Source organism: Pantherophis guttatus, chromosome 3 (assembly GCF_059756535.1).
Source record: "Pantherophis guttatus breed Tessera chromosome 3, ASM5975653v1, whole genome shotgun sequence".
In the NCBI taxonomy this organism is placed as follows: domain Eukaryota; kingdom Metazoa; phylum Chordata; class Lepidosauria; order Squamata; family Colubridae; genus Pantherophis; species Pantherophis guttatus.
The window spans coordinates 183,622,942-183,637,534 of NC_142065.1; the positions used below are offsets into that span (position 1 = coordinate 183,622,942).

Below are 14,593 nucleotides of genomic sequence, written 5' to 3' on the forward strand. Positions count from 1 at the left end.
AGGTATTTCAGCCCAACCCTGTGTACAGCTAGGAATATAGGAACTACAAGAGATGCTTTTCTAACTTCTGTTTGTATTTCAACCAAAGGAAATTCCATTACATTCATGACCATCTTCTTTGCTGCTAAGAAGTTTATCCCAATGTTTAGTAGACTTGTGCAAAACCCAGAAGGCATAACGTCTGGCTTCACTGAAGGAATATTTGAAGCATCTTTTACAAGCTTTATGCTTTGTGAAGTAACACATCCCCCCCGCTTCTAAAAGCAAAGTGAAGCAGTTATGTTATTTCATTTTAGTTCACTTCTGAGGCTTCCTTCTATGGTTCTAAGAGATGGAAGAGGATTAGAAATATATATGTCAATGTATACTGAACTTGTGAGATATAGGTTTTTTGGTTATGGATAAAGTGTAGGCCACGCCCACCCCAGTTCTGCAAATGGCTAAAACATTGTGAAACATCACGTGACGGCAACATGATGCAGCGAGTTTGACATCCGTGCTTTAAATGATAATCCTCCCACACTGATGCTGATACAGTTCAAAGAACAAAAAAAAGAGCTGGTAGTTGGAAGGGAAGGCAGCTGGGTGCCAAAGAAAAGATAAATTCTTATAAATTCTCTGTATATAAATATTACTTCCTGTGTTTGATGAAAGCTGGGTAAGTCCTAGTATTTGCACTTATTTGATAGGGATAATGTTGGCAGGAGAAGCTGAGTCATTTTGTTGTAATGCTATGAATAGGTGTTCATTTGAAGCATGACCTCTGCCCCAAGTAACAGATAAGATCATTGCTTCACAGGTTGCTTTACGAAGTGTATTTCCTAATAACTTGAAAATGATTTAAGGCTTTTTTTTTTTTTTTACAAAAATGGAATGCTATCCCCACTTAGACCACTATTAAGGAGCCTCCTTGCATTTGTCTCGGTTCCTGGTGTGTTCCCTTTCCTCTTCTCTCTTTCTATACTCAAAATATTTGAAGGGAAAGCTGATTCTTGTAAGTTAAACACCAACTTCATCTTTTATTTTTGACTGTTTCTGGAATCCCTAAGTATTCTTAGATCAGGGAAAGAAGAGCGAGGAGTTACACAGCCAATGCTTTCTTAGGAAGTGGGCATCCCAACTCAGAGAAAGGTAAACCAGGATGGTGGAGAAGTGTGGAATTTAGGAATCAATCTAATGTCCTGGTAAATGAATATAGTCATGCTGGCCATGTCTATTATGGCAAGTCACTTTATGCCAAGTCCACAGCATAACTTTCAAATATAATTTGGAGATTTTAGAAGTCCTGCTTTAAACATTTTTTAAGATAATCAATATGGGTAATTCTTGGAACTATGCTCCAAATAGCACAACAAGCAACTTCTGGCCTTCCTATTTTCCCAAAAGACATTAATTTATTCTCAGGAAGAATCCTAGACGTTTGTTCTAACAAATTATGGCTCCAAAAAGACGATTCTTGAAACCACCCACTGGAAGCCCTGGACTCTAGTTATTCCAGCATTATTTTTTTTGAAATTGATTTTTCTATAGGAAGTAAAACAGCAAATACAGCAGTAAAGAAACAATGAACTTTTCAACGTACACAGTATAAAAGAATAGGTGGGGCAGGACAATTACACTTTAGCCTATTTCATTATTTACTACAGTCAGATTTCTAAAAAATATTTAAATAAGTGAGGAATAATGAGGCTAAGTTGATCCCATAAGGAGAACATGAAAATCTAGTTTTGACTGATCCTTATTCAATTTCCACAACTGAGTCAGAAACTTTTTCATTTCAAGGTAAACACTTTATTGAATAATCAAAATGTTCTGAATTAGGTACAAAAGTAATTGGGAGTTGGTCTGTCAAATTCAACTTCAACAGAGCTGAAGGCTCTGCTCCGTGAATCAAACTTCATATTTTGCTTTGAGATACATCTAATTTGTACAATATGGATTTTTCATGCTTTCTCATACACTCTAGTGGAGACAATTTTGTTCATTACACACTCCTAGAAGAGAAAAAAGCACAAGAATATCACCATTATATCATATCATCAATACAGTTATTTTCAGTAAGTGGATCAGGTGTCCCTTTATTCAAATGAAGTATGAGACTATCAAGGAAGCCAACAAGACTTGGATTGATGCAACACGCTAAACCAATTTTGGCTTAGTGTATTGCATGACCCCAGGCAATGGTGCTTTATTTTTTAAAAAATCATATCCAAGAGAAGAAGACTCAAATTGCTTAAGTCTGCTTATATGTGCTTATATCCTTGACCACTGAAAAATGCATTAGACAAATTCTCTCCAAAAAGGCCAGAAAAACAATTTCCAATATTTGAAAATTGCTCTTTTGGCTTGCTTGAAGAGAATTTGACTTACTTTTCTGTTTAACAATGGACTGAATATTGGGTTTTTAAATAATTTGAATTATGCTTGTATAAAAGACTGAGAAATATTCGGAATATTTAAGCAAGAGTTTTTAAGATACCTTCGAGTTTCCACAGTTCATAGGTTGTGCAAGTCAACATAATACCTTACTGGCAACGTATTTAGACATTTTTGTTGAAAACACATTTGCTTAAGGCCCTTCCCTTGATGTTGTCACAAACGATCAGTTAATCCAATTGTCTTGTTTGCACATGTGCCTGCATGCCAACGTCATCCTGAAATCTGAATGACTTCTCATTTTCCTGAAACTGCTCTTGCCACAGCTCATACATGGCAGGTTGGCATTACCTTTTCCAGTGAGAAGAGTATTTCTGATTACTTTTCAGTGAGAAACTGTCTGCTAGAATGCTTTTTCTTTGCTAAAATCAAGACAGCATTTCAATTACTAGGATTTTCTTTTCATTTGTCTTTTTGGAAGCATGTAGGTGGTGCCTATAGAAAAGGTTTTAAATATCAAAAGAGTGGAGTTTCCCTGCATGTCCCATTAGAGATTACAGCATCCATCAATATCACTTTTCAATCTGATCCATTGCTCTGCTCTTGTAAAAATTATAGATTATAAGTGTATAAATATGAGAATCACCATTCGGCCACGGCTAGGGTCATTCATTTCCAATCAACTCATTACTAGGGGCTGCCATTGAATCATAATATTTAAAACCTGCTTCATTTTGAAATCATTCTACACTAAAAAGGATGTTTGTTGCAAATTTGAGCCAATCTGATGCATTCTCAGATTGAGAATCGGAGAATGGTTGTAGTAGAGTCTGAAATAATGCTCTCAAAGTGAGATTTGCTTTAAATACTTTTTAAAAAATAGCACAAGATATACTGTTCTACTTGCAAAATAGCCTAGTATTTCCTTTCTGTATTAACTTGCTTATTAACTTCAAGGAATTCTTGACTCACCAACCAAAATAAGACACATCTTTCTTCTATAGGATAGGAAAAAGAGAATATCTTTACTTGTTTTACTCTTTCCCCTTTGAAAAATGTTCACTCATAAACTTGCCATTTCTATTGCTGGAAAACATCCCAAATGTTTATAACCAAAAATGAACTTACCACAACCAATTTACCATCCTCTATTTTTCTTTTTATTATTGTTTCTTTGCCATCCCATTTCTGCACCTGATTCAGTGAGCCATTGTCTAGTGTCACAATACTCTGCCAAGAAAAATTATCTGGTCAATTTTATAAAAAGGCAGCGTTTGAAATATGTGAATCAATTTAGGTAGAAAACACAGTTCTCAAACTATGCACAATGTACATCTCAGTAAGACAATAATCAGCATTCAATGTTTTTTTTAATAATGAAATTACTAGCATGGTGAAAGTTCTGCTCACTGCAAGAAAATAATCACAGACAGAAACAACATATATATTGCCTGGAACACCTAATATCTATTCGTATAAGTAGGGAGTCATGTAGATCCTTGAACAGAAGATTCAGAAGCTGCTACAGAAGTATTCCTTGCACTCTAGGAAAGGGGGAAGTATCAGGAAGAGGCTTTGGCTGGCTCCTTTTGTCTTTACTGGGTATCAGTGGGAAGCAAGGTAAAAGACAAGCAGATTTCGTTACGTTAACCTATCTCAATAAAGTATATTCTGGTCTATTAGGAATTAGTTTCCTAATCTGGTCAGCCTTAGAGGGCTGATGTATATGAGAGAAGCCTATTCAATCTGATCAGATGTATTTGAAGTATATAATTTCCCCTAAAACTCTGCTACTATGGGGCTACTATGATCTCAGAGGCATCAATTTTATTTTTATTTCACCTTTCTTTTCTATAAATAAATCAAGGAGGAGAACATATAGGTACGGTCCTCAACGTACAGCCACAATTGAGCCCAAAATTTTGGTTGCTAAAAAGCAATACATTTGCTTAGTGAGTTTTCCTCTATTGTAGGACCTTTCTTGCCACAATTGTTAAGTAATGCAGATGTGAATAACACAGTTGTTAAGTGAATCTGGCTTCCCCATTGACTTTGCTTGTCAGAAGGTTGCAAAAGATGGATCACATGACCTTGGGATACGCAACGGTCATAAATACATATACATTGCCAATTTTGATCCCAAGACTATGGGGATGCTGCAATGACCATAAACGTGAAAAATGGTAATGAATCACTTATTTCAGTGGCATTGTAACTTGTCACTAAATAAACTGTTAAGTACTTGTACTTAATGCTCCTTTCTCCTAGTTTCCCTAAAAAACAACTACCCTGTGAGGTGGGTTGGGCTGAGACAGAGTGACTGTCCTCTGGCTTTCATACTGAAGGCAGGACTAGACCTCAGACTTCCAATTTCTAGCCTCGGGCCTTAATCAAAAAACCAAATTGGCTCAATATATATATATATATGGATATAGGTAGTCCTCAACTTACGATCACAACTGAGCCCAAAATTTCTGTTGCTAAGCAATACAGTTGTTAAGTGAGTTTTGTCCCATTTTATGATCATTCTTGTCACAGGTGTTAAGTGAATCACTGCAGTTGTTAAGATAGTAACACAATTGTTAAGTGAATCTGGCTTCCCCATTGATTTTGCTTGTCACAAAATATTATCACATTACACTGGGACATTGTTACTGTTGCAAGCATGAGTCAGTTGCCAAGTGTCTGAATTTTGATCATGTGACCATGGGGATGCTACAATGGTTATAAAAAATGGTTATAAGTCACTTTTTTCAGTGCCATTGTAACTTTGACTGGTCACTAAATGAACTGTTGTAAGTCGAGGACTACCTGTACCTTTGTTGGCATCCACCAAGCTTCATGCCATGTCCAAATTTTAGATCTAAAACCATTAATTTAATCTGCAGGAAAGGGCATGCTACGTGGCTAGCTGGGGAATTCTCGGAGTGAAGTTCACACATCTTCAAGTTGCCAAGGTTGAGAAACATCACTTTACAGTTTATTTTCATCAGTGCTTTAGATCTCCAAGCGGACTGCATATTCTTCTTAATTAACAAGAACATGTGGCTGCAGCCCATTATTTGACTTGGATGTCACCTGCCCAGAAATCAGCAAAACCGGAACATCTTGTAGGATGAAAGAGCTTAAAACTCTTGTTTCCCAACTTAAACTTGCTAGAATTCTTAGCCAAGTCATTAAACTTGGTATTCATGTCCCACACGGTCATCATTTTATAAATGAGGAAGTTCCTACATTGTCATTTTCCAAGAGGATTCACAATACATTTTTCAAGAGTCCAAATGTACTCAACCAAAATGATTTAAGGGAAAGTAGGGAACTCACCTTTACTTTTCTGTCATCTGCTGTGGTCTCATCGAATTCTTCTTCTAGTTTGAAGGAAATCTCAGTGTTTTTGAAACTGCTTTCAGTCTTGATAGTTATAACACCCCCAGTGCAGGTGATAATTATATTGGGCTTGGCCACTCCAGCTATTTTCCTAGTGGCAAAGCCCACACCTACAAATCAAACCAAAAATCATGAATTTCTTATCACAAATTTCTTGATCTTGAAGACTGAATTGAAAAAAACAACACACCTACTTATAAAGACTTGATTCAAGATGGGTTATAACCAAACCCTTACAGAACAAGAGAGTAAAGAGTTTAAAGACAAAGTTCTTTTCCTATAGTCATTTTTATCTTGATGGGGGGTTTGCCTTTGATTAGAGCTTCTCTGTATAAAAATTGTGCTGGAGGTGAGAAAGATTTTAAGGCATGGTGTGCAAGCTGGATATTTGATCTGGGGACCAGCTTGAATTGTGTAGTAAATTGAGTTAGGTGACTCTATTGTCTGCCATAAACTAGGCTGAAAATAATAAAGCAACTGTCCAATTCAATCTCTGTTCTCCCCCAACTATTTGGTATATTTTGTATATGAAATCCAAAGTAGTTTCCATCAATTAGCTTTAATATATGTTTTCATAAATATCCTGATTGATTTCATTTGATCTAGCTAACAAACAGCATAAGGTGCCTTTTCCTTTAAGGCAACATCACTATTTATTACAATTACTCAAAGCTATCAACATATTTAAGAGCCTTGGTGGTACAGCAGACTAAAGCACTGTTAAGTAACAACAGCTGCCTGCAATTACTGCGAGTTCAAATCTCACCAGGCTCAAGGTGAGGACCCGGATTGTGGGGGCAATAAGCTGACTTTGTATAAAATATACAAAAGTATGAAGGCTATTACTTAACGCATTGTAAGCTGCCCTGAGTCTCTGGAGAAGGGTGGCATATAAATAAAAATAAATTAAAAAAAAAAAAAAGGTTGACTCAGCCTTCCATCCTTTCGAGGTAGGTAAAATGAGGACCCGGTTTGTGGGGACAATAAGCTGACTTTGTATATAAAAGAACACCGCTTGTGGGGGGGGAGGCGAAAGCCTACTAAGCAGGTATATACAAAAAGTATGAAGGCTATTGCTTAATGTATTGTAAGCCACCCTGAGTCTCCGGAAAAGGGTGGCATATAAATCGAACCAATAAATAAATAAATAATGAGAGGAATACTAAAAGCCCTCCTCCTATCCAGAGCAGTATTTACTCCAGGCTGTCACAGATTGAGAAAGATAATTTCCCAGAAACCATGGAAAAAGAAAATGTCAGAATCTGCTTGGTCCTATACAGCATCCTGTTTTCTATACTGGGCAGTCATACATTAGTGAGAAGTATTCAGATCAGAAGTCAGGCTGTTACCCATCTCCCCAAACTGGCAGTCAGGGAAAGCTGTCTTTCTGATTCTTAAAGTAATATAGACCTGAATTATAAGATAAAGGGATGGCAACTACTGTGATAGCAAATTATACTGTTCAGCATCAAGAAGTTTAACTGGTGCTTGCTTTCGCACATAGAATGATTGTTAGTTATGACTTGCAAGAACACATCAAAAGGGCTTCCATGGTGGTGGGACAATTTAGGTGTGGTCCTACATTCTAAGAGGTTAGAAAAGCTTTTTCTATGTTTATCCAGAGCATAACCATTTTTTTAAACAAGCACTTTACTCAATGGCTTATTTACCAAATATTACCTTCATTTTTATGCCCATCTCCACTCAATTTTCTTTTCAAAAGACTGGAGGCAAATATAATTTCTTGAAATAAGTATTATATAAACTAAATTCCTTACTCTACATAATTTGATATAATCCAGCTATATCTGCATTTCATTTGAAGAAATATTTGTAACGGCTGATCTCAACAAAAAATTGAGTAGAAGATTGTCCCCCAGGTTGTTAAACAGTAGTAGCAGAGGCACCTCGGAAGCTACCTTACACCTAGGGAGAAACTTAGTTCTCACATTGCACTGAGCTATGTTCATTTAAGTGAAGCCTGCGGACTGAAAAAATGCAAAAATATTAGAGGGGTGCAAAGAGATGCAGAATACTACCTCTTTATTGCCATATTGTCTATTCCAAGTTAACAGCAGTCTCAGAAGTCTTCCATATCACTTACTGCTAGAGGTGGTATTAGCCAGAAAATGAAGTGTAAAGCTAAAACTATGGGCTCCTTGAACTTGAAGGTCCAAGAAAAGTGTATCTAACAGATTTAGAGGTATCTTTATTCCTATGCCCTATATATATTAATATTGGAAGTAGACCATTTGCATATATTAGTTTTACCACAATTAAACAAGGGACCAGCATTCTACTTAAAAAGTGTGATGGATAAACAATGCAAAGCTTCAGACCAATTCTTTGAAGCATCATTAACCTAAAGCAGGCATGTCTTGATAAGAACATTACCACTACTTCAAAGCTCACAGCTAGCCATTACCAAGCATCATAAACCTTGCTCACATTTGGCCAGAGGGAAAAAACCATAAGCTTTCATATAAGGGAGCATCTGATCAGAGCTTCTTCTGTTTGGGGTGTTTTGTTAACATTTGTATCAATGTTAATGTATGTTGAGAAAATATCAGACAATAAACATTTAAATAAATAAGTAGCAAGAACCCTTCACACTCCTGTGGTAAGTAACCTGGCTACAAATGCTATACAAAACTTAAACATGATTTCATGCTTTTCTAATATTTAATAAAACAATTCCAGGGTAACATTCTACAATCCATGCTATACGAACTGAATTTGTACATTCAAAAATTAGTTGGAAGCCAGATAAAATGCAAACAAAATGAATTTTACTTTAGACATACAGTATAACATGGATTACTCTGGAATCTAGCATAGCTAACAATGTAAGCAAGAGTTTTTTCATTACATTACTATTAACAATAAAGAAAAAGGAGCTATATTGTCACAGGTTAAGTTTATAATAAAACAAGTCCACTAGTTACATACCTAATAAAAATTCTACATAACCACATTCTCCAGCAAAACCAAAGCTTTTTACTAAATTCAATAAACAATTCTTACCCAGCTCCTTCATGTAGTCATCAAACTTTTCACTTGAAATTAGTTTCCAAGTTCCCAAAAATGGTTCACACATTGTGAAGGACTAAGTTTTCTAACACACTCTAAACACCTTCCTGCAAACCTCGATGTAATCACCACTTCTGTTACTAACCTTACTCATGCCTTTAAAAAGAAGCTTTGACCATGTGATTTTCTGCTATTAGCCAATAGTCACTCAGGCAATCAGTGGCTCTGATTTAACATTTTTTTTTCCTTAGTGGGTCATAGTGCTATTAGCCATTAGGACAAAGCATTACCAGCACCTAACTATTATGTTTTGTTCTAGCAGCAGTAGTTATTTCTGCTACTTTTTCTCTCCCCCCACCCCTACCCAGTTATACTGTATTTGGTATGACTAATTCACTGCATAAAAAGCACTGACCTCTGCACTGATCTAGCAATTAACTATTTGCTGCAAAATTATAATTACATACAATGAATAGCACAATCCCATGCATGTCTGTTCAGCTGTCAATTCCACTGGGCTTTACTTCAATGGGATTTATTTCCACATAATGTTTGGAGAACTCTTTGTGTCTTAAAGCTTTCAGAAGTCTTTTTAAGTTTTATGTATGCAGTGAACAAGTCAAACAAATATGCTTCATATCACTATTTAACTTGATTGTGATGATAATAGGATCCTTAGATTTGGTGTAGGTATTTTAATTATCTCTTTGTGAATTATAAATTGGCCTAATCCTGAAAGAGCACAGATATTCAGTCAACTGTTTGACACAACAAAGGGTTTAGCATTTTATTCAGAAGAAAGAAAAGTGTGGTTGCATTCATTTTAATGAGTGGGGTTTTTTTTAATGAGTAGAAGAAAGGCACTGTGCTTACGTGAGGTTTGAAGCATTTCTTCTGAAACAATCCTAATTTATGTTTTATTTGGTTTTAGTTTAGCATATTGTGTAAACAGTCATTGTGGTTTGTTAAGCATGGTTTATGCAGTGTGTTGTGTGAACCCAATAAATGAAATAATTAGTACAAACATTTCCAAAAGTCATACAATCCAATTATAATGGATTTCCCCATTGGTTGGGATGTTAATAACATCAAGTTAGAGAAAATTGTATTTTTATTAACTAAAGTCAAATTTTAAAATAATAATCTTAGGGAAATTTTTCCTACTCTCTTAAGCACTGCCTTATATTGCAGAAACAAAATACAAATATGTTGAGTCCTAACATTAGGAAACAACTCTTTGCAAGGATGTCTTAAATTGTAGGAATTGCATCACCGAAATTCTCTTTCAAGAAGGATATTTTTGAAAGAAGAGGGGATTAACCTATTTTCCAAAGCACCAGAAGGCAAGACAAGAAACAATGGATGGAAACTAATAAAGGAGAGAAGCAACATAGAAATTTCCTAACAGTGAGAACAATTAGCCACTGGAATGGCTTGCCTTCACAGGTTGTGGGCACTGTAGGCTTTTAAGAAGAGACTGGACAGCCACTTGTATGGAATGATAGGGTCTCCTGCTTAAGCAGTGGGTTGGACTAGAAGACTTCCATCATTCCCTCTGACTCTGTAAGGAGTCAAACAAACTTCCTTATGAATGTATCTGGGTTACTACTATTGATGGGCCAACCTATGAGAAAGTTCTTTCAGGATTGTATTCACACATTCTGAGCCTTTGCATTGTAAAATAAGTATAAATAAAAGCTATACATGACTATTTGGAAGTACAGTAAATTCTAGTCTAAGTTTTATGGAAAGAAATAGGAAAAATTACACGAAGCACTAGAATATAAAATAAATGAAAAACTAAACAAACAAAAGACAAAAAAGGGAGGAAGATTACAAAGTATCGAAACCTATGCCACTGAAAAACACAGTCATTTTTTGATTAGTGGATAAAACTATCTTTTCAAAAACAGAAATCCCAGATCTCTTGAATCCAATCCTTAATCTCAGAAATATTACTACAGTATTTTTCAAACTTAATAATAACAGTTCAAAAATAGTTACCTTCCAAAGTTTCAGAACATAATTTAACATCAGCATTCTAGACTAAAAATTACTCAACTCTATGTATATTAAAATATTACTCTAAAAAGATTTTAGTGATTCACAGGACCAAATCATCAGTCAACGACCCCTCAAATTTTTATATCACCAACAGATATTAATCCTTTAAATCCTTTAAAATTTGGGGTGTCCAGCACAGTTGAAATGGATCCATTTTAATTTTATATCCACAGAAGCAGCTTTAATATTTTGAAGAACTGCAAGCTTTGATGTGCTCCAATTCTTTAATTCAAGAGCCATAAATGTCCTTAGTACTAACTTTAAAAATATTTGTTTAGTTTTGATACAGTTATGAGCATCATAACTGCTGATATGGGATATTTGGTTTTGACAAAATTTGTTATTTCAAAGGCATTTTATTGTTTAAAAAGCATCCAATGAAGAAAGGGGAACATGCTTGCTTGCTTCAGGAGTTACATCCCAAATACAATAAATTGTTCCAACTACCTTAGAAATTGTAGAGATGTGTTAATCCCTTTCCTATTGTATCACCATAAAGGCATACCATGACAGAGCCATACATTTTAGCTCAAGCTCACTAAGCTTTCTTAAGATCTTGCGAATATCCCTGGAAATTACAAATCATGCATACCTAGGAGGATTTATGTGGATTTCTGCTAATATGTATAGGATTCATGGAATGCCTTTTTGCAAATTATGTTCTCATACCCCTTTCTAAAATAAATGTTTCAGTGTCTTTATTATTTTGAAGATAGAGTTTAATTCTACTGATTTGTGAATTATACATTTTATGTGATTACTAAAAGTTCACTTTTGATACGTAATACTAAAAGTTCACTTTTGATATGTAATACCAAAAGTTCACTTTTGCGTAAAATGTCATGAAAACCTAAATCAAATTGGTCCTTTCCAAATGTGATTGGACAGCATGTGGATAATTCCCAGTCAGGCTGACCTTTAGTAAAAATACTATTTTGGGAACTATATTCATGAAACCATATTTATTTTTAGAAAAGAAATGAACTTTGTTCATGAATTTTTTCCCCTTTCTGGCTCCTAGCTTGAACTATTGCTTACCCTTTTTTCCCTACAAGGGAAGCAAGATTTCATTTTTCAGCTACACTTTAATAGAAACTACCGGTACTTATCCTATTATTCTTCATTATCAACAGCTCTTATTAAATGTGAGTTTTCTGACAAAAGTCCTGAAAATATTCCAGGGTCATCATACCTAGACTACAACAATCTGGATTGTTGCACCGTGAATGTCTAAGCACACTGCTGCTATACATAAAAAATGGAATCATTTATTTATTTACTTAAAGATTGTATTGCTACCCATTTTAAAACAGTTCTGATGCTCACAACTACAACAAACCCCACAAGCTATAAAACCATAAAGCTGTAAAACACAACCAAAACTCAATGCATCTGCCATCTACTTGGGATGCACCAACTACTAATCCCAAGCACCTCACTCTACTCTAACAGATGAAAAGCCAGGTCTTAAGGGCTTTCTGGAAGACTAAAAGGCTGGGGAGGGGCTACTGGATTTCCTGGGATAGGATGTGCATATGATAGGAACAGCCATGGAAAAAGTACACTTTTGAAGTAGCTAGATACTGACGTTTCAGGGAAGTGGCTCTGGAGCATGGCTACTCTACCTAATCAGGTAGGCTAAGCAGATATGCTCAGGGAGTGGAGATCCAGCACACAGGGCATCTCCCTTGCACGTCATATATAATGTAGACATATAAATGAATAAGGTTGCTTCCTACGTCCCTGGTAATAGGTAGACACACCAATTGATGGAGATGCATCTTGTGCTGATGAAGCTGTTTGGGAACTTTTTTGTTTTCCCAGACATTTTAATTGATGTAATTATCCTGACCACTGTTTCCCACCCCCCCTTTCTTTGTTTATACTGCTATTATATGATTTTATTGTTTTCATATGATGATTTATCATCACCCTGAAAATATCTGGTAGAGAGCCACAAATTCCCAATTCTTGCTCTGCTTGGTGTGATATAGATCTTGAGTTATAATGTAGACTTTGGGGGATAAAAAAGCAAGTACTATAGTGGCTAATTTACTGTATGAGAAAACAGACTTCAGTGCTTATTAATTTAACTTTTCTGTGAAGTCATTGAATCTGTGCTTGTTGGAGAGGGGTTTTGCTTGTTGTTTCAAATTTTTGTATTTTTACTTGCCACAAACCAGAGCTTATCCATATTTGACCGACATGAATTGTAGTTAACTACTGTTAATACCTCAAAATAAGAGAGAGGAAGAGAGTTCTTGAAACCTATCTGCTGCATATCCTGTTCATTATTTCCGTAGGAATAATGACTCATGTTTCCATAATATCTGAGATTAAGAATCCTGCAGCATTGTACGTCTTGAACAAGTTTTCAACAGGAATGACCTTGATTTTAGAAAAGCTGGTAAAACAGCAGAAATATATGACAAAAGTAAATACCACCATTTTGACTTGGGCTTGAAGCATAACACCAACTCAGGTGTTTCCATTTTCCTAGCTACAATGATTTTATGCTAAAGCAGTTTTGTATCTGACACTGTTTTTAATTAAAAATAATTAGGAGGCAAGGCAACATTGTTGCAGACTTCCTTTGAAGCTCCTAAATGAATGAATCATCTTGCCATGCATTCTTCCAGATTAATGCCCCATGATTGTTGCTGCCTCAGTCATCAGCAATTTGTGGCTCATAATCACTGAACCAGATGAATGATGTCAAGAAGCCTGCAGTGAGAAAATTGGAGATGCAGGGCACCTTGTGCTGTTATGATTTCCAGCACCCTGCTTTTTAGCAGAAAAGCATAGATCAAAGTATAAATGAAAACTTTTTTTTTTACTTCTGCCAAATAATCCAAAACGTATCAGGTATAGGTAGACATATTAGAGCAAGGTGGGTATAATGGTTATGGCATCTGGATAAAAAGCTGGAGACTATGAATTCTAGTCTTGTTTTAGACATAAAGCCAGCTGAGTGATCTTGGGGCAATCATTTTCCCTCAGCCCTAAGAAGGAGACAGTGGCAAACCACTTCTGAAATCTTGCCAAGAAAACTGCAGGGACTACTCTAGTCTAGGCAGTCACCAGGAGTCAAGATTGATTCCAAGACGCCTTTGTACACACACAATGTGTACATAGGATAAAAGCTTGCTTCTTTCACTCTTTTGTTCATATCTTATTTATTGGAGGGCGGAATACTGACAGGTTTCCCTTGAGTACAATGTTCTTTCCTGCTCTTTTTCTGTTAACTGCTGAAAAATGTACTTTTCAGAAGTTAGGAGCTTTGTTAAGGACAAAGCAGCCAGCACAAAAAAGTAGAAACTTGTTTTAGTTTCTGCATCTCAATGTACCTAGCCCTGTTGCTGAAAGATGGGTCCCAGAATCCATTTGGTTATACTGGCAGGGGCTATTGGGAGTTGCGTTACAAATCTGGAGGACTTCAGTTTCCAGTTGATAGTTACGATTGCTGCATTGTTGGAAAGATTTGAACAGTTTTCTCTGAAATCATTACGCATTTTAAAACGGCATCATATAATTAATACAACTGAGCAGAGGTTTGGAAATAACTTGGAAGAATTAATTAAGAGTGTAAATATGCCCCTGTCTGCAACTCTTCAAAACAACTGCATCTTTTCTAAGGAATGCATAGCATTCTTCTGCAGCTATCAAAGATCCAAGGAAAAAATGCAGTTTTACAAAGTTCCAGAAAAAAATGTTACATTCATTCTTCTGTGCGCTC

The 14,593-nt window shown here is 35.8% G+C and overlaps 1 protein-coding gene across 1 annotated transcript; it reads right to left on the reverse strand.

Annotated features, from left to right (window-relative positions):
- Nucleotides 1-1,768: 1,768 nt before the first annotated feature.
- Nucleotides 1,769-8,952, reverse strand: LOC117668456 (fatty acid-binding protein, adipocyte-like). The gene is made up of 4 exons (XM_034422333.2): nt 8,788-8,952; nt 5,701-5,873; nt 3,505-3,606; nt 1,769-1,994 (listed from the first exon to the last, which is right to left on the reverse strand). Exons 1-4 carry the CDS (start codon nt 8,858-8,860, stop codon nt 1,944-1,946), a joined length of 399 nt encoding a protein of 132 aa, XP_034278224.1. The 5' UTR covers nt 8,861-8,952; the 3' UTR covers nt 1,769-1,943.
- Between the last annotated feature and the right edge of the window lie 5,641 nt (nt 8,953-14,593).

What these genes read in the sequence shown, in the direction of transcription:
- LOC117668456 (XM_034422333.2), bottom strand. Translation starts at nt 8,860, where the DNA reads ATGTGTGAACCATTTTTGGGAACTTGGAAACTAATTTCAAGTGAAAAG. An exon ending in CAGATGACAGAAAAGTAAAG is followed by an intron (nt 3,607 to 5,700) that starts GTGAGTTCCCTA and finishes TTTTCTTGGCAG; the next exon opens with AGTATTGTGACACTAGACAA. An exon ending in AGGATGGTAAATTGGTTGTG is followed by an intron (nt 1,995 to 3,504) that starts GTAAGTTCATTT and finishes TTTCTCTTCTAG; the next exon opens with GAGTGTGTAATGAACAAAAT.